Source organism: Phocoena sinus, chromosome 1 (genome assembly GCF_008692025.1).
Source record: "Phocoena sinus isolate mPhoSin1 chromosome 1, mPhoSin1.pri, whole genome shotgun sequence".
Taxonomy (NCBI): Eukaryota; Metazoa; Chordata; class Mammalia; order Artiodactyla; family Phocoenidae; genus Phocoena; species Phocoena sinus.
The window spans coordinates 154109705-154137073 of NC_045763.1; the positions used below are offsets into that span (position 1 = coordinate 154109705).

General features: G+C 54.4%; 3 protein-coding genes across 4 annotated transcripts in view; 2 read left to right on the plus strand and 1 right to left on the minus strand.

Moving 5' to 3' along the window:
• The first annotated feature begins 1009 nt into the window (after positions 1-1009).
• On the plus strand, positions 1010-8414 carry CHI3L1 (chitinase 3 like 1). Its single transcript, XM_032608655.1, is given in 12 exon segments — positions 1010-1052; positions 1253-1281; position 1973; positions 2207-2311; positions 2314-2407; positions 2922-2978; positions 3937-4087; positions 4826-4947; positions 5989-6112; positions 6702-6884; positions 7442-7558; positions 7758-8414. Coding segments are annotated over 12 exon segments (1149 nt in total). The 5' UTR covers positions 1010-1027; the 3' UTR covers positions 7899-8414.
• Positions 8415-11393: 2979 nt separating this feature from the next.
• On the plus strand, positions 11394-19020 carry MYBPH (myosin binding protein H). Its single transcript, XM_032608622.1, has 10 exons — positions 11394-11659; positions 11767-11901; positions 12657-12824; positions 15201-15289; positions 15669-15864; positions 16047-16186; positions 16807-16966; positions 18203-18339; positions 18488-18674; positions 19004-19020. The coding sequence occupies exons 1-10, from the start codon at positions 11395-11397 to the stop codon at positions 19018-19020; spliced, it is 1494 nt and encodes a 497-aa protein (XP_032464513.1). The 5' UTR covers position 11394.
• Positions 19021-19165: 145 nt separating this feature from the next.
• Positions 19166-27369, minus strand: part of ADORA1 (adenosine A1 receptor) — a 34731-nt gene continuing 26527 nt past the window's right edge. The window contains exons 2-3 of one of the 2 annotated variants that reach the window (XM_032608643.1): positions 21514-22201; positions 19166-19234 (exon numbers count right to left, since the gene is read on the minus strand). In XM_032608643.1, the coding sequence (XP_032464534.1) occupies positions 21562-22201 (640 nt within the window). In that variant the 3' untranslated portion in view covers positions 19166-19234; positions 21514-21561. Of the gene's footprint in view, positions 19235-20212; positions 22202-27369 lie in introns of those variants that run through there. The other variant, XM_032608634.1, reaches the window with a different exon arrangement.

The following is a 27369-nucleotide window of genomic DNA, read 5'->3' on the forward strand; positions in this document are numbered from 1 at the left end:
GGAGTTCTGAACTTTTCACTCCCGGCCTACTAATTAATTTATAGCCTGCAAAGAATGGAGTTGTCCAGGATCTTTGGCCAAAAAAAAGTATCCACAAACAGGGAACAAATCATGCAGAGCCTTGTTAAGAAGTTTTGCTCTTATCTGAAGAGTGATAAGAAATCACTGAGGGATCTAGAAAGGGGTGGCATCGTTACACTTAGGTTTCAACAGAGAGGAGCTGAGAGTGTGGAGATTATCTCCTGAGATTATCTGCTCCTGGGGGAAATCAAGAGTTCCCTGAATTTTTACTCCTTGGTACTTCGCTGCAGCCCCGGGCTTGCCAGATTCATACTCATTTTAACGGGCCTTTCAAAAAGGAAGCAAAGCGGCACCAGGTCTCAGAGCGTTCTCAGCAATTTCCCACTCCTCTCCAGCCTTTCTTTAAAAGGCTGTGCCTTTCTTCAGCACAGGCTGGCTGTGGGAAAGAGCTTGGCGAGGGGGAGTGGGTCAGGCAGGGTGCTGCTGGACTCAGGGAGAGAATAAATAACGGCCTATTTTGGGGTTACTGCTGGTTACAGAACTCAATTGTGCCCAGTTTCAACCTGGCCAAGGGCCCGGACAGAGGGCTGGAGAGGCAAAAGTAGAGGCTGCCCGAAAAGCCCGGAAACTGCTGGGTTTTGGAGGAAACTGAGTGGGAGGCTGAGTTACTGGCCACAGGAGCCCCCAGATCATCCACCTGGTGGCTTTTCTGCCAGCAGGTGCCTCAGGAAGACCTGGCCCACGTTTTCAGAACTCTCCAGGGTTTCTCAATCCACCTCAGGCGGCCCGCAGTGCTTGGCCCCGCCACTTTCCAGCCTGCTAGTTCCTTCACTGACACGCAGCTCAGTTCCTGTACATGGCATGGTTTGGGGTGCCGGAGAGTGGAGTGGGACAGGTATAAGAGGAAGTTGGACACCCAGGGAAGCGTCCTGTCTAGGCAGCTGGGCACCAGGAGCCTGAGGGCAAAGGAAGAGGCCATGCCGTGCCCCCCTCTGCTGCAGCCAGGATGGGTCTGAGGGTGGCTCAGACAGGTCTCTGGGTTGGCCACAGAGCTGCTCCGCAGAGGGGCTGGCCTCCTACCTGCTGTGGGAGGGGTAGCAGAGTCGGTGGGGAGAGAGAAGAGGAGGCTGGTGTGAGGAGGCCCTTGATTCCTTTATGGTGGGGGGGTGCAGGGAGCAGGGGGAAGGGCAGGAGGTACTTGCAGGGGGTCTCACCCTGGATTTCCCTTCAGGTTTTGTGGTCCTGGTGTTGCCCAGAGCTGTAAGTAACCCCTTTTAAGTCATGGGTGGTGGGGGTGTGGTGAGGGCTGTGTGGAAGGGACCTTGCCGCTGAGGTAGCGCTTTTCCAGTTTCTTCTGTGATTCAAATGGTTCAGAAATATTAGCATTTGTTAAACCAAGGTGATGAGTATATAGGTGTTGATTATACTATTCTCTACTTTTCTGTATATTTAAAATTTTTGAAAATTAAGAACTTTCAAAGGCTCAGGTTCAATGAAGGCTTCAACTAATCGCTTACTGGGAACAACTAACAGGAGACCAGTAGCAGCATGGATGAGTGATGCCCAGTTATTCCTCCACAGTCAAGAGGGCAGAAAAGGCCTACTTTGCAGCAGGAAAAATTAGAATGAGCAGGGAGGAGGAACTTCCGGGTCCATTGGGATATTGTGCCCCAGCTCGGGGGATGGACTGAAGGGGCCTGGGGGATGCCATTCTGGGTGGGTTACAAGTTAGGGGCACTCCCACAGGAAGGCAGAGAAGAGATGGGCCAGAGCCTCCCAGATCAAGGACTCCACTGAAGGTCCTGCAAGACTCTCGCCTGAAGGCCAGGGTCTTCTGATATGGCTGTCGGGTCCCTCTTCTCCTTCAAAGTCGCTGCCTCCAGGAAGCCTTCTTTACTTGTACCAAGTCCCATTTCATCTTCATTCATCGGCACCCCCTCACCCCATACAGTGTTCTGTTCTTAGTCTGCAGTATGTTTATCTACTATATTTGATCTTTTCTAAGCATTTTCAAAATAGACCTTGTTTTCATCAGACAGAGAACTCCCCTGAGCCAGCCCTTTGCATTTAGAATTCTAACTTTGCTCACAATTCTACCCATCAACCCCGCCCCCCAAAACCCCATTAGTGCTCAGCTCAGGGCTCAGCCAGAGGGTCCCTGGCTCAATCTTGGCCTTCTCCTCAGGTGCTGCATACAAGCTGATCTGCTACTACACCAGCTGGTCCCAGTACCGGGAGGGCGATGGGAGCTGCTTCCCAGACGCCATTGACCCCTTCCTCTGTACCCACATCTCTACAGCTTTGCCAGCATAAGCAACAGTGCGATCGACACCTGGGAGTGGAATGATGTGACGCTCTATGACACACTGAACACACTCAAGAACAGGTTGGGCCACTGGCTGGCCAGGGAAGGAGGAAGATGGAGGGTTAGCAGGGCTGGTCTCAGGGCAGTGTACTCCTGCTCGAGAGGGTGGGCGAGGTCCCCAGTACTCACCTCTGGGTGGAGAACTGGAGGGCCTTGGCTTAAGTGGGAAGAAGTGATGAGGGCAGGTGTCAGGGTGTAGAAGAAGACCGTAGAAGAAGGCACAGCTGAGCTCCCCTGGGAACGGGACCCCTCTCCATCCTCTGAGGGTGCCTCTCCACGGAGAAAGTGCTCATGACTCTATTTTGCCATATTCCCCACTGGAGGGAACAAATATGGGCAACATACCTCAGAGTAACTGCCACAAATGCTTAGAAAGTCTTAGAATACTGAATCTCAGGGTTGGAAGGACCTCAGAGGCCTGATTCAGCCTCCCACCCAAAGCTAGAAGCCTGATACAGCCTCCTAAATGTGGGGCCACCCCATGTCACAACAACTTCACTCAACCCCTGCCCTCCTGCCTCCCTGTGCCCCACAGGAATCCCAGCCTGAAGACCCTTCTATTTGTTGGAGGATGGAACTTTGGTTATCAAAGGTAGGATGACTCATCCCCCAGAGGTTGATGGAATAGGAGGAGGCATAGCTTTCTCCTCATCCACTGGATGGGGGTCACAGGGACCCCAGACTGGTCAGGCACAGGGGTCTGAATGGTTGTCAGGAGCCTGCCTCATGTGCAACCACGAAATCAGAGCGCAGAGAGGGAAAGGAACTTGTCAAGAGTCACACAGCGGGCTTCCATGGTGGCGCAGTGGTTGGGAGTCCGCCTGCCGATGCAGGGGACGCGGGTTCGTGCCCCGGTCTGGGAGGATCCCACATGCCAAGGAGCGGCTGAGCCTGCGCGTCTGGAGCCTGTGCTCCGTGACGGGAGAGGCCACGGCAGTGAGAGGCCCGCTTACCTCCAAAAAAAAAAAAAAAAAAAAGAGTCACACAGCAAGGTGGCAGCCAATGCTCTTTTTACTACTTCTCAGACATGAAAACAAAGAAATTTGGGGCGGCGAGGGATACTGTCCTAAGGGCTGGAAGGAGAGAGATGGAATGAATGGGAAATTTGGGAGTGGAGACCCTGTGAGGGCATCCTGGAGTGGGTAGAATTGGAGGAGGCTTTAAAAAGGGGGCAAAGATGGCCATAGCAGCTCTCATTTACTGAGCTGTTACTATATGTCAGGCATCCTATCCAACCATTATCACATGTAATCCTCATAATAGCACTGTGAGATGTTATATTTATGCCCATTTTACAGATGAGAAAACTGAGGCTCAGGTTATAACCTGCTCAAAGTGGCTTGGCTAGTAGGTGATAGAGCCAGGGATATCTGGCTCCAAAGCACATGGTCTTTCTAAGATAATAGGAGGTGGGTCCTGTCCCAACCATGCCCTCCTAGAGCTGTGTGGGTTCAGACTCCCAGCTCCACATGCCCCAGAGACCCTTCCAGAGGGCTAAGGCACCCAGCGTATTGGTACTGAGCCCTCTACTGGGGTGATTTCGGTTCTAGATTTTCCAAAATAGCCTCCAACACCTGGAGTCGCAGAACCTTCATCAAGTCGGTGCCACCATTTCTGCGGACCCATGGCTTTGATGGACTGGACCTAGCCTGGCTCAACCCCGGGCGGAGAAACAAGCAGCATCTCACCACTCTGATCAAGGTGCTGATTGGGTCAGGGAAAAGGGCAGGGAGGTAGGGAGCATCAGGGAGTGGGGAGGGCAGAAGCTGTCTTCAGAGATATTCTCCTGAGGCAGGCAAAGGGGGACTGAGGCCTCTTTGCTGCAGGGTCCTGAGATCTGGACCAGGGATAAGACAAACAAGCCTGTGTCCTGAGATCTCACACATCAAGGAAGACATCTTTTGACAACAGTGGGAGGTAGGGTGGGGTTCTAAGAGGCAGAGGTCACTAAGCGGAGAACCCATTCCTCACTGCCTGTATTCATTCCCAAACCAACACTGCCCACTCCCCAGCATGCACTGCATCAGAGGTACTCAGTTACCCCAGGGACAGAGTGATCATTTAAACAAACTGTTCATGGTACAATGTAAATCACTTTAATTTTGTGTTCTCCTTTATAAGCTTGAACAAAGCACAGACCAACAGGTAAATATCTTCCAGCATCATCTGTGGACCAAGTGGGATCACTCTCTATCCTCATGGTCCCTCCAGGACAGAGAATAATTGAGTGTTGATGAGTATGCACGGGGTGTAGGGATGAGATTGGTCCAAACAGTTTTTTAGGAAAAAGATGGGTGAGTCTGAGGATGAGACCACTTTATCGTTCCCACTGAGCTCCAGTCAGGTTGGAGGTTACAGCAGACAGCGAAGGCCAATGACATGCTCAGAGATCTTTCGCCTCAAGGCTTGCTGTCACTCACCTGCCTCTCTCCCAACCAGGAAACGGAGGCTGAGTTTGCAAGGGAAGCCCAGGCAGGAGCAGAGCAACTCCTGCTCAGCGCGGCAGTGTCTGCTGGGAAGATTGCCATTGACAGAGGCTATGACATCGCCCAGATATCCCGGTGAATCTCCTTCCTGATGCACTCTGCCCTAGCACTCCATGTACAATCAGAAGACTGGGCTTCTAGTCCCAGTTTCTCCAAAGATGTGTGACCTTGAGCAGGTCACTTCCCCTCTGTGTGCCTCAGCCTCCCCATCTGTCAAACGGGGCATAACAATCCCTATCCTTCCTTTCCACTTGGGGTATCGCGCTGCTCAGTTGAGAAAGTCGTTATGAATGTATGTATTTGTGGAAAAGGAAGCAGGGAAAGTTATACAAACCAGCCAGTCACTAGTCTCTGGAGGGGCAAGGCAGCAGTCATGATACCTTTCACACATGCGGGTGACCCCCTCCCTTTCCTGTCCACCCCACCCCTCCTCCTCGCCCTGCCTCCTCACGTGTGAGAATGAGTGGTCCCCAGCCAAGCAGGCTGATCTCTCCGTGAGACAAAGGCATGGATCTTAGGAAACCCAAGAGTAAGAGACCAAGACTCTTCGCTCTGACTTTAGAATCTTCTTTAGGGTCTTAGGGAGTGTAGACTTGGTGCTTTAATTGATCACTTAGAGGGTGGGAAAGAGGTGACTCTCAACCATTTGCCCCAAACACCTGAAGCTCATGTTCATGCAATCCACCTGCAGACCCTCCACTTTTGTGTTTGGAAACCTAACTTCCCACCAGCAGGAATCATAGGTTCAGGCCATCCTTTGGTCCCTCTCTCTCCCGACAAGGCTAGCTGTTGATGCCGCTTGTAATCTGCTTTCTCAAAGATGAATGTGGCTGGAGTGGAGGGGGTGACGTGTGTTGGAGGCCAGCTCCCAACTGTGTGCTGGGGGCGGATTGGAAGGACCCCATTCTTGCCTTGAATGCTCCTGTGGGACCCTGAGCCCACGTCCCAGTGTGGCACAAGGGAGGTGGTCCAGCAGCCTAGACAGCGGGTCACTGGGTTCTGCTGGGTTTGGGGTTAATGGCTTTTCTCATGGCTGCCTGTTTCTCCAGCTCACATCCTGCTAGGGTGGTGCGCTTTTTCAATTTTTCGCCTTGACCTGCATCCACTCTTCCACAGACACCTGCACTTCATCAGCCTTCTGACCTACGACTTTTATGGAGCGTAGCGCCAGACCATAGCACATCACAGCCCCCTATTCCGAGGCCAGGAAGATACAAGTTCTGACAGATTCACCAATTCTGTGAGTGTCCCAAAGGAGGGAGGGCTGAGAGGGGGCCACAGACATGCCACTTGCCAGAGCTCAGACACCAACCTCTCCACTCCTCAGTAATCCTGCAAGGGAGGGGTTATAGGGCCCACCTCACAGATGAGGAAACTGAGGCCCAAAGTTTATGCGTTCTCCACAGCTCTGGGAACTGGGGAGGTGATGCGTCCATAAAGAGTCAGGACGTCTCCTGATGGGCCTGTAGGGTGGACCTAGTGAAGGCAGAGGGCAGACTGAAGAGAGCACAGAGAAGGCTGGGGGCTGAGAGGGCAAGAGTCTAGTCTAGACCTGCCATTGTTTGCTGTGTAACCTGGGCCAATCACCAGAGTTCTGCAACTATCGAACAGTAATAATCCCTTCCTATACCTAAGAGGATTTTTTTCAAGACTGAAATTACACAATGCTTTTCAGACTGACATTATAGGTTCCCAGAAGGAAGGGAATTCCAGACGCATCTAGACCTGGAACTCCACCTTTCAAGGCAGCAGTGGGAACTGCACAACCTTTCCCCTCCTAGACCACCAGCATCTAACTGCTCAAACTGTCCTGCCCTACCCACCCACAGGACTACGCTGTGAGCTATGTGTTGAGGCTGGGGGCCCAGGCCAATAAGCTGGTGATGGGTATCCCCACTTTTGGGAGGAGCTTCACCCTGGCCTCTTCCAAGACAGATGTGGGAGCCCCAACCTCAGGGCCAGGAATACCAGGCCAGTTCACCAAGGAGAAAGGGACCCTCGCCTACTATGAGGTATGAGCTGGGGAGAAGGTAAGATTTCCCGGGGCACCCGTAGCCCCCGGGGAAGGTGAGCCTCCCACCCCACCCACACTTTACTCCTTTGGAAATTTAAAAAAATGTTCCAGCAGACCTAGCACTCTGGAGAAGAGGGAGGAGGAGGCCAGGCACATCCTGTCTGCAACCCCTCTGGCCACCAAGTTTGGGCCTTCCTTCTAGCCCAGGAAAAAGCAATGGCCAAGAGGTAGGTTCTTTTGTTTCGGCCCATCCTCTGCTGCTCTGTGCTGCCTTGGGCCGGTCCTCAGTGTCAAAGCACTATTTCCCACATCCCTGTTTAAGATGCAGGAAGCTAATCAGAGCCCCCATAATGCCCTCAGGTTATAGCAGCTACAGAATCCTGGGATCTTTGCATCTGTTTTAAGCAAAGTTGTGCGAAGCCTGCAGTCTCTAGGGGAAGATGTAGCCTGCAGGAAGAAGCAAGGGGCTGAGAGATTTGGGCTGTGGCGTCCCCCGGTGACCCGCAAAGTCTCAGCACAGCTCCCCACACCACGCCTGCCCTGTTCTCTGTTCAGATCTGTGACTTTCTCCGCGGAGCCACAGTCCATAGACTCCTTGGTCAGCAGGTCCCCTATGCCACTAAGGGCAACCAGTGGGTGGGGTATGATGACCAGGAGAGCATCAAAAACAAGGTACGTACCTAAGGCCACACCCCAAGTTGAAGAGGGGGAGGGAAGCCCCCTGCACTGAGGGTGGGGCTTGGCTACAGAGGTGTTTGGGGTCTCCGGTGTCTGCTTTTCTCTCCCACGGGGAGGTGTCCAGATAGCACGCCCCCCATAAGCACCCTGGCCCAGGGAACCCAGCCCTGCCTGCTCTGGGTCTCCAGAGCAGGTGCAGTACCTGAGGAACAGGCAGCTGGCTGGCGCCATGGTGTGGGCCCTGGACTTGGATGACTTTCAGGGCACCTTGTGCGGACAGAATCTGCACTTCCCTCTCACCAGTGCCATCAAGGATGCGCTTGCTGAGGTGTAGCCTTCGGTTCCTGGGCACACAGTGGGGCAGAGATCACTTGGCCCTGACTGGCTAGGAGCCTGATCACCTGCCCTGCTGGGTCCCCTGTTGAGCTTCAGTCTCCCTTCCTTGGGCCCATGCGGAGGGCCACAGCTCTGCCATCTGAGCTCAGCTCTGGTGGACAGGCAGGTACTCCAGGCCCCACACAAGGAGATTTCTTCAACTCCCTTACCCCCAGGCCTCTATGCCTAAGGACACCCTTTTGGCAAGCTGTACCACTGCAGAGTGAAATATCTTACAAGAAGCAGCAACCACGCTAATTATATCCTCTGCAAAGCCCAGCTTGAAACCTTTACTCAGGGACATAATCATGTCCCCACTCCACTTCCCTTTCCTGATTCTGCGGCTGCTCAGTAAAGCACTGGGGCCCGCCAGTTATTAGCGCCTGCTTCAGTCTATCTTTGCGGTCCCACTGGACCCCCGGGGCTCACCTCCCCCGTCTCTTCTGGATTCCTCTCTCTCAGGCTTGGTAGTCCTGAGCTGCAGAAAATGAGACCACCCTGTCCTCTGCCGGGCCCCAAGAAGTCCCCAAAAGAGGCAAGCATCGCCAGACCCATCAGTCATGGACTTAACCCAAGAGGGCTGATGGGCTTCCAGATCTTAAAGTCATTGTCGTCCAGACTTCTCGATAGAGTTCCTTGTTGAAAGAAGTCTTTTCTGTTTCCAGGGCTAGCAGGCACTAGGAAGGAAACGCTTTAACACCAACCCTTCATCTCCTCTCACCTCGGGAGGTATAGGAGCCAACACAGGCTCAGGTTAGAGAGAGCCCTGACCCTGGACTCTCAGGGCTAGAAGGAGACACCTATGTTATCTCACATACCCTCCCTCCGTCCCAGGCCTAGAGTCTCTACAGGTCTTGAGAGCTAGCCTTCCAACCTCCCCCCACACTCTCAGTGACCAGTTGCTCATTACCTTAGAGGAACCCTTTCCATTGCTGGACTGAAATCAGTCAGATGTCCTAGGGCTGTAACCCAGCCCTCTGTCTCTCCTGTCTTGGGACATAGCCCTCAGCCCATGCAGAGACCAAGACTCCTCAGCTCAGCCTGGGACATGAGGTGGGGGCCAGATGGGATGGGATGGGTCAAATGGGATGACCTCAGATCAGCCAGCCTTCCAGGCTTTATGAAGTAGAGATGTTCTCAGCGGTTTCTGTGAACTCTCAGAGCCCCAAACATGCCTTGTATCCAAAGAGAGTTCAGCTGCATGCTTCAAAACCAAAGAGGATTTATCTGTGGATTCCCTGATGTTTGGATTATCTGTGACTTGGCCTAGTGATTTGTGACACTGGTTTGAGGTGTGGGGAAGAAAATACCTATCGGCCTCCCTGAAATCTGAACCAGCTGGAGCGGGGCAGATGCAACCGATCCCAAGGTCACTGCCAAGCTAAAGGAAAAGAGAGTGAGAACTTGGCCAGAGCTTCAGGGGTACCTGGCATTTCACTGCTGGCCAGTGGGCCAAGCATTCCCTAATCCCTGCCCACTGCCTACTCTACCACACAGGGGTCTTTGAAAAGCCAGGGGCTGTGAGTCCTCCAGGGAAGTCAACCCCCACCCTACCCCCCCTGGCCACCCTTCCCCCATCCTGAGACAGTCTCTGGAGGCCTGACTCAGGGTCCTGCAGAGTTAGTCACATTCACTTATAGCTGCAGAGTCAGAGGCCAGGGATAGAGATCGGGTCTCCAGTCCTGGAGGACTGCCCAGCAGGACACTGAGTCACCCGGCAGAGGGCACGGGCACCCAAGCAGGGCAGGATCTGGAGGCTCCCCAGGCCCTCCACTGCCTCTCCCCAACAAGGACAGCCACTGGTGAGAGGTGGCCACACCTCACCAGTGTGAGGCCTCCACCCTCAGTGCATGCCACTGAGGGCCCTAAATAAATTATATGTGTATTGATTTTTAAATTAGGGGATATATCATACAAGCTAAAGAGTGCGTAAAATGTATTTGTTTAATTTAAAGAATTACTGTACAGTGAAAGCCTGTGTAACCACCACCCAGGACAGGAAATGAGACCTCATTAGTGCCCCTGAAACTCCACAGTCACATACCTCCCTGTCCCTCTGCCCAGAGGCAGGCACTGTCCTGACCTTGCCTGCCTTCTTTTGTGGTCTCACCCTCTAGAGACACCCCTTGAAGAAGAGAGCTGGTGCTCCCCGCGCTTGAATTGGATATGAAAGGTGTCTCATCGCTCTCTGTGCCTGGCTCCTTTGCTCCCCGTTATGTCTGTCAGATCAACCATGTAGCTGAAGTTTGCTCATTTTATATTCCATATTTGGTTTAGAGGGGCACATACATGTCACAGTTATTTATGCATTCCCCTGTTGAGGGAGAGCTGTGTTCTCCAGATTTGGTGTTACAAACAATGCTGCTGTGAATGTTTGCATGCATGTCTCCTGGGCCACAGGTGTGAGAGTTTCTGGGGCTGTAACTGCTGGGTCATAGAATTTGCACATTTTCAATCTGACTAGATACTGTCTCACTTTTTCCAAAGAGATTGCTCCCATCTACACTCCCACCAGCAATGAGAGTTCTTGTTACTTCCCCTCCTCCCTGACACGTGTTATTTTCAGGCTTATTAAATCATTCCCAATCTTACTGTTTTATTGGATGAATGACTCAATGACTAGGAATTTGGTTGTACCTGCCTCATTTCCCCGTGGCATGCAGATGTCCTGCTTCGAAGAATACAAGTCTCAGAGTGCTGTCCTCCTCCAAGGTCTCTTCCAGACCTGTCTTATGACTTGGTTTTACCCCCAAGGGCTAGGGGACTGTCATAGTGTTCTCTGTAACAGATGGGGAAACTGAGGTCCAGAGCAGGGATTGGAGAGGCTGGGTAACCAGGGGCCTTAGACTCCCTTCCTGGGGTCCCATTGCTAGAAGACCTTCCTCCAATCAGGCCCAACTTGGGCATCCCAATTCCCTCCCTCTCTAGGCCCTCAACCTCATACAGCACAAGTGAGAATTCCCAGGGAATGTGAGGACCAGGGGAGTGTGGGACCCCAGGGACAAAGCTGGGGGTGCTCCCAAGAGAAGGCTGTTTCCAGGCTGTCTGGAACCCCAGCACCCAAGCTGAGAAGCCCTGGGCACAAGTGGTCCCCCAGAGGCCAAACACACAGAGCCTGATCTGGGTTCATTCTCCAAATGGAAGCTCTCGTTCCCATTGCCCTGACCCCTGGCGCAGGCTCCCGGCCATGTCCCATCTCACCGATCTGTACCCTCCTCCCATCTGGGCACCAGAACCCTGCCTGCTGAGATCCAGTCGGGGTGATGGACAAGGTCGTGCACTCCTCAAGGGACCCTTGCAGTCCTCCGCCAGAGCTATTCCTGGCTTCAGCGCCTCCCCACGCACCCCCCCAGTCCCCCTGCCTGACCTGACCCCACAGCTGGGAATCATTTGCCTGGGGGTGGGGCAGCCCCCTGACTATATAAGCCTGGACCTGGGTGTCCCAGGCACCCTGGATGCACAGACCCTCCAGTGCTACTACCTGCGCCCTCCAGCCCGACCCTCCAGCAATCCTTGCAATGAGAGGAAAAGCCACCGGGGAAGCCCTTGCCTGTGGTCCGGAGGAGACTGCCTCTGAGTCTACAGATGTGCCCACCACAGAGCCCTCTGGAGAAGTGGCGGCACCGAAGTCTACCGGGGAAGAGCAGGCTCCCAAGCCACAGGAGCCTGCCCCTCAGGCACCTGCCCCCGCAGCCTCTAAACCCGCACCTCCAAGTGAAGGTGACAAGAGGCGGGACAGGTGGAGGAGGGAGGCAGCCTTGGCGGAGAGTGGTGCGGGGAGAGCTTTTGGCTACGAACCTCTTTATCTCCCCCTGCTTCTCCCTCAGATGTCCCCAGTGCCCCGCTGCTGCTGGCTGTGGAGGACGTGAGTGACGGCTCGGTGACTGTGAGCTGGGAACCCCCGGAGAGGCTAGGGAAGCTGGGGCTCCAGGGCTATGTTCTGGAACTCCGCCGACAGGGAGGTGAGCTATGGGCTAAGCCCTGCATACACCCAGGGGAGGTGGGCTTAGAGGGCAGCAGGGACAAGCCCCCAGACTCTGCAGTTGGGTCAGTCCAAGGGGAGATACAGAAGGAGGGAGAGGAAGCAGTCCGCTCAAGCCACTCACACACAGCTTCTTGCTCCACCAACGCACCTCTGAAAGCAGGAGGATGTCCAAACGGCCTTAGGAGGCCCCCTGTCCTCCAGCTCCAGGAAGCCTCTGAGTAACAGAGATAAAAGGGTAGGTGACAGTGGGGCACTCCTCTGTGAGAAAGAAGGAGGTGCTAAGTCTCAGAGGACCCTGCTTGGGGAGGGCAAGCAGGAGGTGGAGAGCAAAAGAAGCTGAGGGGGAGGGTAAGTTGTAAGAGAGAGTGAGGAGAAATAGGGGACGGGCGGCTCTGGCCAAATTCCTCACGCCAGCATCCTGTTATCCACCTCCATGGCAGTCAAGTTCTTCATACGTGTGGCTGCCTTTGCCCCTACCTTGCTGTGTGATTTGGCAAATGTGTCCAACCCTCTCTGGGCTCCGGGCAAACCCATCTCTGGCCACCACTCAAGGGTTCTAACATCAGGTGTCTTTGATGCCATTTGACAACAAGAAGTCAGGGAAGCAAAGGGAAAATAAGTCCCAGAAAGGGAGGTCAGCTTCCTCAGATCATCAGCGAGAAGGGAAGCCCCACTGAGAAGGGTGCCCACAGCCACGGAGCCAGGGCTTTGCACTCTCTTCATTTCTCTCAGCCTTGGAGTGGGTGCCTGTGAATTCCCGGCCCATGATGGTGACCCAGCAGACGGTGCGGAACCTGGCTCTAGGTGACAAGTTCTTCATACGTGTGGCTGCAGTGAGCTCTGCAGGGGCTGGCCCACCAGCTGTGCTGGACCAGCCCGTCCACATCCAAAGGATCATCGGTAAATCCTGCTCCCCAGCCCTTCCCAGGCACCTTATCTAATGGACGGAGAAACTGAGGCCAATGGGTAGAGCGAACAGGGCAGTCATTTCCCCCCATCCCACACTCACGTGCACAAGCCACCTGCTATCGCCATTCTGCCTTAAGAAAATCCCAGGTTCCTCAGCGGCGAGGGGCCTCTAGAGGTCAAAGAGGCCACTTCCCTGAGTGGCCCAGCCCCCAAGCTTCCTGACCTCCAGAAGTGAGAGCTCAAGCTCCCCAGGTCACCTGCCTCAGAGTCCCAATGCTTAGAGTCATTTCGTTCTTCCTACCTAATCTTAATTCCTTCAGCGGCCACGGAAGTCCATTTTCTTCTCATTTCACATGGCCTGGGTTCCAGATAGGAGTCTTTGCTTGCCTCTTGCTGTCCCTAGTGGGAAGAAGTTAAATGCCCTACGAAAGGTCCGCGAAGGTTTCTCCATCCCCAGAGGCCAGTGCTGCCCTGGGAACCTGGGAGGCCAGCTGCCGTCCCCTTGCTAAGATTTCTATTTGTAGGGTACATTAGCCTCAAGCCCTCCCAGGACCGATCAGGTTTCAGTCTGTTAATGGCAGTGAGTCATTTGGTCTGATCCAAGGTTTCTGGGGACAGCCCAGAGCCCCAGGGTGACAAGAGACATAGGCCAGCAGGTGGCCTGAGGCCTTTTTCCACCTTTCTCCTTGTTCCCCCCTCCTCATCTTGACCCCATAATTCTGGACAAGGCCTCCAGACAGAGGGGGTTTCATGGCCACAGAAGGAGGTCAAGTTTGGATTCAAGGAAATACTTTTCAACTCTAAGGCCTGAGAGATGTGGGCACCAGGGGGTTGGGAGTGTAGAACTGTAGACTGTCACGGCTTGTCCATCCAAGCCAAGCAGGTCCAAAGGCACCCAGGACTCCCTTGAGGTCACCTAGCCTATTAGTGGCAGTCCCAGAACCTGACTCCCACACAGGCCAGTTCAGGTCTTACCAGGCAGCAGGGACTCTTTTTCTGGTGGTTTTCAAAACCAGAGGCCTTTCCCCTCCTTTGAGTCTTGGTGAGACATGGTGCCACCTGGCAACTTAATATGGACTCACCGATTCTAGCCTGGGAGTGCCAGGAAGCCCTCCTTGTTGGGGAGTGGGGTTGGTGGGCATCCTGGACCTTTCCTGAGGGCCCAGGGATCTCAGACTCTGAGAGCCTGCAGGGGCCAGGGTCCTCTACTTCAAGGCCTAACACTGGAGGAGTCCGCTAGACTCAGCGCCCTCTACTCCATTAAAATTCCTCTGGCAGGAGAGAAGGGGATTTCCTGGAGAGAAGAGGGGAGGAGGCTGTGAATAAACAGGGAGCAGCCAGCCAGGCCCCTCTCATGGGCAGGGCAGGGTGGGGACCCTGTCCAGAGTCCTCAGCTGCTCAGCTGTCCCTCCTCAGCCACCTGGAGCTGCCAAGCATTCCTGGCCCCCTGCAGCTGCCCCTGGAACATTCCACGCCTGAGACTCCCAGGGCCAAGTGCCTGCACAGCTAATCCTCAGAGACACCGTGTTCCTTCTGTCTCCTCCCTCTCTGCCCTGCATGCCACTGACCGACTGCTGCCACCTGTTTGCCACTGAGGAGCCTCAGCTACCACCACCCCTGCTCCCGCCCAGGGGGATAGTGGCAGGGGCTGTTGCAGCTTCCCTTGGAATGCCCGACCGTTTCAGTGGTTGCACCTGATGAGGTGATAGTCAGGAAGGTGGTTCTCTACCGTAGCATGGGGCTGAAGTAAAATGTCTGGAAGGACTCCCCCACCGCAGACTGAAAGGTAGTGGCAGGAGTAAGAGAGAAGGAAGGGGGTAGGTCTGCTCTGGCTTCATTTAAAAAGGGAAAGATCCCAATCCTCCCATATGGCTTGGAGACAGAGCAGTGGGCAAATGGGTCTCACAGGGGCTTCTCTGAAGGCCTGAGCTGTTCGAAGCAGAAGGGCAGAGGGACTGGGAAGACAGGGTTGCCACCCTTCCAGGCGCAGCACACGCTGCCCACCAGGGGGAGCCAGGGAGCCAGCTGGGGCCCATCTGGAGCCCAGGAATACCAGAGCAGCAGGGCAAATCCCAGCCTGGCAGGGTCAGGGCACCAAAGGAGTGCCCCGGATGCCTACCAGTTCACACCGTGGAGGTCCTGCCCTCCTGGAACCTCCTGGCTCTCAAGTCCCCAAGGGCCTCAGGGGATTTGGGTCCCTGGATCTGGGGAGTGAGCTTTGCCCTGTCCACAAGGAGGCAGCCTCAGAGCACACTCAGACCTCCTGCCCAGCCAGCAGCCTTCTCCAGTTGTCCCCCGCCCCTGCCACAGAAGCCTCCAATCAGCAGCCCCCTGCTGTGCTAAGCCTAGCCTCTCGCTTTAATGCAGAGGCCCCCAAGATCCGCGTTCCCCGCCACCTTCGTCAGACCTATGTCCGTCAGGTGGGAGAGATGATTAACCTGCAAATCCCCTTCCAGGTGAGTATGCCTCCTGCCCAGGATAAGAGCTTGGGTGAAATAAGGGCCCCCGTGTGAGGTGTATTAGAGGAGCCCAGGAAATGTCAGGATCCCCGTGGAGGTCTGCCTGAGACCCACCCACCAAGATGGCCTCATCCTCCCTCTGTTGTACACATGACCCTGTTGTGATTCTCCAGCCGGTGAACAGGACAGGTGGCCCCGGGGCTGGCTGGACATCCGGAGAATGAGGCTCTAGGCAGCACCTGTGGCTCTAGCCTCTGCTGCCCCTGCTCAGAAGGGCCAATGGGGACAGCTCCCCTGGCGCAGGGATCCCTGGAGCTGAGTGGGTGTGGGGGTGCTGGTGCCTTCTGCGCTCACCTTGAGGGCTCCTCCCTCCCAGGGGAATCCCAAGCCTCAGGCCTCGTGGACCCACAACGGTCACGCCCTGGACAGCCAGCGGGTGAGTGTGCGCACCGGGGACCAGGACTCCATCCTCTTCATCCGCTCAGCCCAGCGCTCCGACTCAGGCTGCTATGAGCTCACAGTACAGCTGGAAGGCCTGGAGGCCAAGGCAGCCATCGACATCCTGGTGATCGGTATGGGGCGGGGGGAGGCAGGGCTGACTTGCTGGGGACCCAGAGACCTCACCTCCTGCCCCAGAACTGATGGCCAATGGGGTCAGGCCAAGAGAGAGTGATAAGAGCCAGATCTTGGGTGGGGGGATTTTGCAGCAAGCCCAGCCCTCCCCCTCACTCTCTCTCACACTCGGGTCCTACAGATAAACCTGGATCCCCCAGCAGCATCAGGCTACTGGATGTCTGGGGCTGCAACGCTGCCCTCGAGTGGACACCACCCCAGGACACAGGCAACACAGAGATCCTGGGCTACACGGTGCAGAAGGCAGACAAAAAGACAGGGGTGAGGCCCGCTGGAGCAGAGTAAGGGGAGGAGGAAGGTCTGACTGGGGTTGGGTTTGTGGGGAAAGAAGTGGCCTAGGTATCTGGGAAGGCCTGTCCACTAAGAGTCAACGGACTGAAGAGCTCTGGTCTGCCTACCACTAACCTGACTCCCTGTGTGGCGCTTGGCAAATCCCTTTCATCTCTGGGTTTCAGTTTCCTCCTGACGACTGCAAGGGTGGCTCTCGGAGGCCCTTCAAGCTCTAGAGCAGTGCTTCAGGAAATGTAATGTGCATATGAATTACCTGGGAATCTTGCTAAAATGCAGATCTTAATTCAGTGGGTCTGGGGTGGGGACTGAGATCCTGAACTTCTGTGAAGTTCTCAGGTGATTCTTACTTTGCAGGACCTCGGGCCACACTTTGACCAGTAAAGTTCTAGAATTCTCTGAAGACCCCAGCAAGGTCACATTCTCCCAGGGGTTCCTTCTCCCAATTTAAAGTCCCTCAGACCCAAAGCTGGATGTTTCAGCCTCCCAGGGCTGGGGCGTGGAACAAGCCCCTCTGAGGAAGAGGCCACAGTGAGAGCAGGGAGGGGTAGGGCAGGGGGGAGGTGAGGATGACAGGCCCAGGGTCCTTGCAGCAATGGTTCACAGTGCTGGAGCGCTACCACCCGACCACCTGCACTATCTCAGACCTCATCGTGGGTAACTCTTACTCCTTCCGAGTCTTCTCGGAAAACCGGTGTGGACTCAGTGCCTCGGCGGCCGTCACCAAGGAGCTCGCCCACATCCAGAAGACAGGTGGGTCTGGGTCCAAGCCTGGAAACCAAGCTAGGCCTTGCCATGCTGACCCTTCTCCCTGTCTCTGACGTTTCCTTGGTGTGTCAGCACCCCTCCCTTTGTGCTTCTCATGGGTGCCCACTTGCCAGAGATTTTGCTGCCCTCTCCACACCCGCTCCACAGCTACCCCCCCACACACATTCACACCCGCGTGACTGTAAAGAAATGGACATGGTTGATTGATTGAAACAAACACATCAGAGCAAACCCATGCAAATGAGAAGCACCCCTTGGGAGGCTGTGCACTTATTCTAAAGATGCTGTATGGCTGCCAACATCATAAGTCATTGGGTCTCCTGTGCAGTGTCCCAAGGGAGCTACTGTGAAGGGCAATGTGTACGGATAGGTAGACCGGTGAGTTTGCTAAAAGCAAACTCCCGACCCTAATATAACACCATATAGATGGACAAGAGAGATACGGGTATTTACTGTCTCTATACAGGCACATGGCCCTCTTGAGTCAAATGTGAAATTCCAAGCCCTTTCTCCCTGTCACCCTGTGTGCTCCAAGGCCCTCCCCCGTACAGTCTGTGCGGGCTGCAGAAAGCACACATTAGCCTGAACTGCACAGAATTAGGAAGAAATTTTCATTTAAAAGAAGAAAGCCAGTCAAGTCTCCAAAGACAAACAGAAATGAAATGTAGGATCCCTGGGCTTTTAGTCTCCACCCTCAGCCAAGATCATCTCATCTGTTTGGTTTTGCTGCCCACTCCCCTCTCTCCTCCCCTCTGTGACTCACCCAGCTGTCGTTTCGGCTTTCCTCTGCCTCTTTGAGACGTTCTGCCTCTAAGCTCCGGCATGTTGGCTGTGCCTGGCTTCCCAAAGACCCCAGGAGCCTAGGGTCCTGCCATGGGGTTCCAGAGGAGGAGGCAGGGATGAAATGGATTGTCTCCCGCCCTTAATTTTCCTCCAGACCACCAGCTCTCTGCTCAGAGAGCCATAGTCATCGTGTGACCTTCCATCGCTTAAGCCACAAACTCACTACGTGATATTGGGCAAGTCCCTCATCTATGAAGGGTCTAAGTTTTCCATCTGTCAACTGGGGATGACAAATTTATCCTTGCAAAGGAATGCTGTGTAGATTAAATGGCATACCGAAGTGTAAGCTGTAGTGATCTTAAGAAAATGGATGAGGTCAGTCTTAAGAGGTCTCCTCCTGTAACCTCAAATTCACCCTACTTTCTCCCTCCAAACCAGATATTGTTGCCAAACCTAAAAGTTTTGTTGAGCGAGACTTCTCAGAAGCCCCCTCGTTCACCCAGCCCCTGGCTGACCACACCTCCACCCCTGGCTACAGCACGCAGCTCTTCTGCAGTGTCCGAGCGTCACCCAAGGTGAGGGGCAGGGCCCTGCTGTGGCCTGGGCAGGGGCACCGGGGTTGAAGAATCTTCCCAGGCATCTTTCCCTAAGCTGAGGACGGCCTTCGAGAGCCTCGTCCTGGCCCACAAACTTCCCAGCTCTCCTCTGACCTTGCTTCCCCAGCCCAGGATCATCTGGATGAAAAACAAGATGGACATCCAGGGTGATCCCAAATACCGCGCCCTCTCTGAGCAAGGTGTCTGCACCCTGGAGATCCGGAAACCCAGCCCCTTCGATTCCGGGGTCTACACCTGCAAGGCCATCAATGTGCTGGGGGAGGCGTCTGTGGACTGCCGGCTGGAGGTCAAAGGTGAGGACTTGAGAGGGGTCACTCCTTAGGAACCCTCCAATGGATGGGAGACCAGGAGAAGCCACCTCTTCTCCTGCTGGACTAGACAAGGCTGAGCGCTGAAAATCAAGGCAAGACAGGGGTAGTGAAAGTCGAGGTCAGGCTGTCAGAAGGACTTTCCAAGAGGGAGGATGGCTTCACGTGGGTAAAGGAGGCGGTAGAGCCTGCCTCGTGGACAGATGGATCACTGGGGTGAGGGCATGAGACTCACTCACCCCCCCCACCCCCCACTCGGGTCCCCAGCAGACACCCACCCCCTCCCTGAGCTCTAACCTTCAGATCTCTCCCAGCCTCAGCCACACACTGAAGAGCCACTGGTGGAGGCTGTGATGAGCAGGAAGGTAAATGGCTGCATGCACTCCCTCCACTGCCTCTGGGGGTGGAGGCCAGGAGCAGGGGTGGGAGTGAGAAGGGAAGGGGGCAGCCAGCTCTGGGTACAAATCTGCAGTCACAGGCAACGAACACGCACAGTCCTGGGGGTGCTCCACAGACGCTGCCGGGCAGGGTGCTGCTGGTGACGCCTGGAAGGGATGGGCATTCAGTGGAAGGGATTCAGTGGATGGTCAGAGGACAGGATCTAGTCCTGGCTCTTAAAGACCTTAGGCCAGGGCCTTCCCTTGGACCTGTTTCCTCAGTCAGAGAAGTAGGGGCGACATCCTTGCCCTGACTGCCCTCCCCAGGTGGTTCTGAGGCCCTGGACTAGTGAGGATGTATCCTGGAGCTGCAGTGGGCAGAGCTGAGACCTGGGCTTTGGGCCCAAGGGCCTAAGGGGAAGGAGGCCTGGGAAAGGAAGAGGGGTACTGCTTTGCCCTCCCCATATCACCCCTTCAGCAGGGCACGTATAGCCCAGCTCTGCCTAACAGCAGGGGCTCATAAAACATGTTCTCTGCTAGGTGCCGCAGGCCTGAGGGTTCAGGGCAGCCAGGCCCAGAATCAAGCTCCACGGAGGCCAGAGGTCCCCATCTCCATAGTGATGACTGATGGCTTTGCTCCTTGGTACCTGCCTAGCAGGCCCCAGGCCAGGCTTCCTGGATACAAGGGGCCCTGGAAAGTGCAAAGATTGGAGCGCTCCTGCAGGGAGCTGCACACTGGGTGAGAAGCACTTGAATAAAGGTGTGCAGTGATACAATGCAGGGGCCTCTGTGACAGTGAGCATCATCACGATGGGGGCGGCACTGCGTCACCACGAGGTGGGTGTTGAATGTGTCACCGTGAGGGGGTCTCCACCTCTGACACCACGAGGAAGGTGCCCGTGGGAGGGGGCTCGCGGTGTCACGGGGCTTTTCCAGATGTGAGGTTTTTTAGGATCTCATTTCACATGCAGAGTTTGCTACCCTAAGAGGATAACTGTAGGAAGAGACACAACCCTTCTTTGGAACCCTCCTTGCTCCAAATGCCTCCAAGTCCCCCCTCTCTTCACCTCTCCCTATCCCCCACCATTGCTTTTTCTCTGTTGAGGCTGTTTATTGCCCTCAGACGGTGGTGGGGTACGTTCTCCATGAGGGTTCACAGTCTTTTATTAGTCAAGTGGCCCGCCCTGGGAGCCAGGGGATATCCCACCTCTGAGAGAGGGAAGGGCCTGGAATCATGTCTGGAGTTGCTATTCACACTTAGAACCTGGCCCCTCATTCTTCTGTATAAGGAGCTTTGGGCTTGGCCAGGAGTAGACCCTTCCCCAAGGGTTTAGGCTAAAGGCCTAGACGCTGCAACAGAGCCTCAAAGCCCATGAACACTGTGCTGTCAGGGGTACTGAGGGTACCTAAATTCTGGTAAGACCTTCCCACCCATACACCCAGGAGGGTAGTCTCCTCTGGCCTGACCACCCTGTCACACTTCATCCCAGCATGACCACAGCAGCCCACCTTCCCTTCTTCATCCACTCCCCAGGCAGGCAGAATGCTCCCAAGAGCTGGCATGTCTGGGGCTCTCCTCTCCATCTGGCTCAGAAGCAACAGAGATGGGTGTCACCTAAGAGGGCTCATGCCCATCACCGAGAGCTGGTGGCCCAGAGGACAGGCAGTTACACTCCAAGTCTCCTACTTGGGAGGCTCAAGGCAAGAATGAGGGCTCAACACTGTCTCCCAGTGGCTGTTTGAGGCCCACACCTACCATTCCACATTAGCTCCAGGGAGCTCGGAGCCCCCACTCAGGTCCAAGGGCTAGGGGAGAATAAAGCAAATACTGGAAATTATTTCTGGACTCGTCCTTTCGGCCTCTCCCAAGTATAACCCTGGGATCCCCAGGGCAAAGAGAGCAGGCACCCTGGCATGCAGCATGGCCAGGAACACAGGGTTCTGGGAGGTGGGGACTGAGGCTCCTTGCTTCCTGCCTGTCAGTGGCTCTGGCCACCTTCTGCTACAGAACAGGAGAGAAAACAAGGCCAGGACATCTAGTTTCTCCCCTTCCCTCCATCTTGGCAGGGATATTCTCCTCTCCTTAAACTTGGTCCCAGGGCTGCACCACTACCACCTAAGACAAGCAGACTCCCCTCCCTTCCCGCCACGGGAGCTGAGCTTGCCCTCCTGGTCCACATGGCCCCATGGCAGTCTCAGTGTCCCCAAGCCCCACTTAGCCTGATGTGCTGGGCTGCCTGTGGGTTGGTCAGGCAGGTGGGGATGGTTAGGGTTAGGGTGCTGCCGCCACTTTCCTCGTCCCCTCAGGTTACCTCGTTCTTTCCCCATGGACTGCCCTCCCAAAACTCCTCCAGGACCTCGAGGTGCAGGGCACTCACAGCCCAAAGGCCAGTAGGGAAGATTCAGGGAGACAAGGGAGACGAGTGGGACAGCAGGGAGGTGAGTACTGGGCTGAGATGCCCCAGATGTGCGCAGCTGGGGGCAGGAGGTGGAGTCTAGTCATCGGGCCTCTCTTCTGGAGGATCCTCATCGATGGGGGGTGCAGGTTGGCAGCGGAAGTGGTCGTTCCAAATCTTAAGGAAGGTAACCCGAAACTTCTGGATGCGGAAGGCATAGACGATGGGATTCATGGCCGAGTTACCATGTGTGAGGAAGATGGCGATGTACATGAGGAGCCTCGGCTTATGGCAGGAAGGGCAGAAGAGGGTGATGCAGTTAAGGATGTGTAGGGGCAGCCAGCTGAGAGCAAAGAGGAAGAGGATGAGGGCCAGCGACTTGGCGATCTTCAGCTCCTTCCCATAGTACTTCTGCGGGTCGCCAGAGGATGCCGACACCTTCCTGTTGAGCTGCTTGCGGATCAGGTAGAAGACCTCCAGGTAGATGAAGACCATGAGCAGCAGTGGGGGCAGCACCCAGACAAAGAAGTTGAAGTAGACCATGTACTCCATGCTGATCACCTTCTCAAACTGACACTTGATCACGGGCTCACCTACACTGCCATTGGCCACCCAGGCCCGCTCCACCGCACTCAGGTTGTTCCAGCCGAACATAGGTGTCAAGCCCACCACAAAGGAGAGAATCCAGCAGCCAACGATGGCCACCACAGCCCTTCGGGGAGTCACCACTGTCTTGTACCTGGGGGAGAGGAGGGCAGAGTGTGAGGCCCCCTCCTCAGTTCACCCGGCCCCTGGGGGTCTCTAAGAGGAGGCTCCTGCTCAGCCAGGGCCCAATGAGTGGGGAGGTGCATGTCTTTGGCTAGAGGGTCAAGTCTTTGGGATCTAAAATTTAGGCCAGAACTTGGCGATGCACTGGTTCATGTCTACTGCTGAGGGTGGGAAAAAACAGAGAAGAAAATAACAAATGAGTTCCTTTAGGAGTCTTACTAAAATTACCAAGGTAAAAATTGCTCACATGTGCTTGGCACACCCCCACTGGTGACCTTATCATTGCTTCGTGACAGTTCCCATGGGGTAGAAAAGCACCAGCAGAATGAATGCCCATTTGACAGCTGAGAAAACTGAGGTTCAGAGTAGCCACGCCTTCTGCCCGAGACCACATGGAGGGTGGCAGCGCTGTCCTGGGCTTCCTAACTGACCACAACAACAAGGTGATTAACAAACCACCCCTCCCCTTGGGCCAGCTGACACACTACCATAAAAAGCCTTCCCACACCCCCTCCTTTCGGCTGTGTCCCATCTCTGCCAGTGCCCCCATCTCCCACCTCCATCCTTACCTCGCCTCCCCTTTCAGTCATGTACAGTACTTATCTCCTGAGGGGCTGATCTCAAGAACCAGCTCTCTACCCCCAAGATAATTGGGAATTATTCTCAGGAGAGAAAACTGATGTTCACTGAGGACTGCATGCAAGGGACTCCCATTTATGCATGCATGCATGGGTGTATTCATTCATTTTTGCGTGCTTTCTGTGCCATTGGTCTCTGTGCTAGGAGTAAGATAAAGAATCCCTACCTCTATGCAGCTCACATTTTGGGTGAAGAAATAGATAACACAAAAGTAAGGAAATAAATAAACAAGGCAGCTAGAGGTTGTGATATGTCCTTTGAAGGAAATAAGCAGGACGATGTCAAGGGGCAGAGCTACCAAGCTTTTTCATGCCGTGACATACACAGATGATGAAAACATTTGGATGACACAGAAAATGGATGAGGCTGCCCATGGGCCGTGACTCTGCCCCCAGGGTTGAGGTGATGCCCCTCCGAGGGGGGGGCTCCCCACTTCCCTTTAAACCAATCCAGCCAGCAGCCAGCATGTCCTCTGCCCACGCACTGGCCTTGGAGCTAGCGCCAAGGGCTGGGGCCCGCCCAGCTCTGTGCTGAGGAGCTGGCTCAGCCCAGCAGCTTGCCCAGTTGTTATTTTCCAATGTAGCGTCTGTGATGGAGGGAGTCCCCTCCTGAGCACGTGAACAGCTACTGAGACCCACGGGTGTGGAGGCGGAGGCCTCCCTCTGACTCCGTTTTCTTCTGTCCCATGCCTGTGGAATCTGCGGCATTCTCCTTCACGGCAATGATTCTTCAGGTCCCTCTCACCCTGGACCAAAGCCCACTGCTCCTTGAAGGCTTTACAGGAGTGGGAAGGGGAATGATTTGAGGGATGGGAGAAACTGGACCCCACCCCCACCCCATCTAGAAAGCAAGCACTAGATAAGCAACCTCATTTCTAATCTCATCATTCCAGTGGGGAAACTGAGGCCCCTAGATGACTCCAACACCTTCAGTGTGGTGCCCCATCCCCTACTCTGTAATCATAGGGTCCTTGTGTCCCCAAAGCTCCAAGGGGCCTTGAAATCTGGCCAGTTTGCTTCTGCCTTCCTGAAGTTTTCTTAGGTCTAATCCTTGCTCTCTTGCTGTAACTGAAGCCTACTTCCACCTCTTGAATCCCCAGCAGGAAAGCCAGCCTGGTGCATACTTTGGAGTCAGAGAGATCCATATCTGGGCCCCAGGTCTGCAACTTACTAGGTCAGTTCTTCCCCTGTAAAGTGAGACTGTGGGACCCACTTCAGATGAGCTAACATATGGGAAATGCTCTGTAAGCACGCCACCAATATCCCTGTGCCTGAGCTCCTAACCCTCCAAGCCCCTGAAAACACACACACCTGAGAAACCCTGCTATCTCTAGGTGCTCAGCAAACACAGCCTAATGGCTCTGTAAACAGCTGGCTCAAGGTTTGTTTCTGATGAGCTTAAAGATGTCCTATAGTGAAAGAAGCTCTGGGCAAGTCCATGGGGTGAGACTAAAGGAGCGCAGGTCATTCTATCAGAAGATATGGGGAGGGGGAAGGCTAAGCTGTGACAAAGCGAGAGAGTGGCATGGACATATAGACACTACCAACGTAAAATAGAGAGCTAGTGAGAAGCAGCCGCATAGCACAGGGAGATCAGCTCGGTGCTTTGTGACCACCTAGAGGCGTGGGATAGGGAGGGTGGGAGACGCAAGAGGGAAGAGGTATGGGAACACAGGTATATGTATAACTGATTCACTTTGTTATAAAGCAGAAACTAACACACCATTGTAAAGCAATTATACTCCAATAAAGCTGTAAAAAAAATTAAAATAAATAAATTTTTTTTTAAAAAGGCTAAGGTGCTCTGCCACAGCTGTCACAGGCAGGGTGCAGGTCCCTGTGGTGAGCCGCCGCAGAGCCCAGTGGAGCGGCAGCTGTGGAAGGAAGGATGTAGGCCAGGCACCCCCCATCACAGCCCATCACAGCTATGATTTATGTCATATTGATCATTTACAAAGCCCTTTTACGTTCATGTCCCAGGTAATCCCCGTAACCACCCTGTGAGGTGAGTACAGCGCAAAATGGAATCCCCATTGTACAGATTAGGAACTCGAGGTCCAGAAATGGGCAACGACTTGCCCACATCTCCTGACTCCAAGACCAGCTCTCCTCAGGGCACCAGGCTGACTGTGGGTTGTTTAGATGTGGATGACTGGCAGATTGGGAACATCCCTTTCCTACAAGCTTTAAAATGGGAATGTCTAGACCCTATTCAAAGGTGGTACCACCCAGAGAAAGGGGGGTAGACAAAGTGACCTCTGGTATTGCCGTCCAGCCTGAGGACTAGGGGAGCGGGTATCTCTCCCAGGACCCACATTTGGGCAGTGATGACCCACCAAGAGAGGAGGTGAATTCTGACAGTGTCCCAGGTGACAGAGGAGGAGGTAACTTCTAGCTAGAGAGGTGCCGCCTTTTCTCTTCCCCTCACCCTTCTCAACTGCCTGGAGCCCCGGGGGTTAAAGCTTTCCTAGGGCTCCTCCGGGCCAGGTCCCAGCAGACCCTGCAGCTTAGGGTATCAGTTCTCATCTGTTTTTCTTGCTATTTTCTCCATGGTGGGAAAGGGCTGGACCCAGGACCTTGGCTGAGGTAGGGCTGGCTCTCACAGGAAGGGCTGCCTCTCAGAGCTGGGAGAAAAACCTACCTCTCCCTACACGTGGGAAAGAGAAGCAGAGGCTGCAAGTCCTAGGGTGCACATGGGGTGGGGCGTGCTGAATGTGCCACAAACACTTGTCCCATAAGTCATGGTCCAAGGCCTCATAACCCCCAACTTTATAGACAGCCCTGTGAGAGCTAGCCAGAGAGATGGCTGTCCTCGGGAGTGTGCAGTCTCAGACAGACAAAGGGGAGGCAACAGAATGGAGGCACTGGAATACCAAGCGGAGCCCTGTCCACAGGCAAGCAGGGCAGGCAGCTCCTTAAAGATGTTGTTGAAGAAACCAGGGAGAGCCCTGCCCGCTCCTGTAGCTCCCACACAGTGCATAGAATCCCCCCATTGGTGAGATGTTCCTTTGGGTTAAGAATCGCCCTCTCTGTGTGTTATTTTTAAAGCCAAGATAACGCTGACTCCATAGTATGAATTACTTTATTTGTCAGTATCTTCTTATTGATGATGAGAAAAATGAAAAAACTGGGTACCTAGAGTAGTTGGGGTGGCAGAGACTCCAAGAGGAAAAGGGAGAGCTTAAGGAAAGAGGTAGACGAGTCTCCTGTTGCCAAGAGCTGGCCTAGCGGAACAGACAAGTTTTTCATAATATAGCTGCTGCAACAATAAGTCAGTGTGGTTTAGAGGTCAAAGTTAGGGAAGGAGGGCTACAAATCCTGTACCCAAATAGGGCATGGCAGAGGAAGCCTTTGCTACTTCCCTGGACACCTCGGCAGGGCTGCCATAGGAGGCGAGAAGGTCCTGGAGGCTAAGGGAGGGGGGATGTTCAAAAATAATAGTTAACTGATTGACAGCAATAATAGCAATGCTAATAAAAGCTAACATTTATTGATGCTTTTCATGTGCTGGCACCAACTTTATAGACAGCCCTGTGACTTAGGCATTATTATGATTTTTATTCTCATTTTCTAATCACAGTAACTGAGATTCAGATTATGAAACATGTCCAAGGTCACTCAGTGAGTAAGAGGTAGAGATGGAATTTCTAAGACTGAGATTTGTCCTAGTCCAAAGCCCATGAAGGACCCCAGCTCTGCCACTTCAGGAAGGTGGAGGACAAGGGGGGCTCAGAGGGTGGAGGTCCAGTACAGAAGAAGGGAGTCATGGTGGACCTCCGCTGCTTCAGGTAACCCTCTGGACTGGGCAGCTCTGAAGATGGCAGCAGGCCTGCCTGGGAGCCTCCCTCCTCCCTCCAAGTCCAACCTCTTTTGTAGCCCTCAGGCTGGTCTGTTCATGATCTGCTCAGCGGTTTAGTCGTCAGTGCTGGGGCAAGTAGGCAGCGGAGGCACCCTCCCTTTTCATTCATTAAACAGATATTCACGGAGGGCTCTTAGGTGCCCGGTTACAAGTGCTGGGTTCAGGAATATCGAAGAGAACAGGCTTTCAGGAAAGTGACATTCTAGAGGCAGGGGATAAACCAATAAACAGATCATTTGAGACCTACCAAGTGAAATGAATAGGACACCCTGAGAGCGAGTGGCTGGGCATGGAGTGCCGCTGACTTAGCTTGTGTACGTGCTCAGGACAGCCTCTCTGGGGAGGAGACACTGAGCTGAGAGGGACACGATCACCTAGGGCAGCCAGGCATGAGGTACCAGCAGGCAAAGTCCTGAGGCCCGAGTGGCTCAGGGAGCAGAGCAGCTAGTGGGGGCTTCCGGAGAGTGAAGGCAAGGGCCAGGGCGGGGCCACCTGGGCTGGGCAGGTCACACGAAAGGTTCCAAGGTTTTATTCTTGCGCAGGGAAAGCCATTGTAAGCAAAGGAGTAATCTCCAATTTCTGTTTTTAAAAGATGCTTCAGGCTGCGGTGTGGGGAGCGTGTTGTGTGCGGCAGGGGAAGCA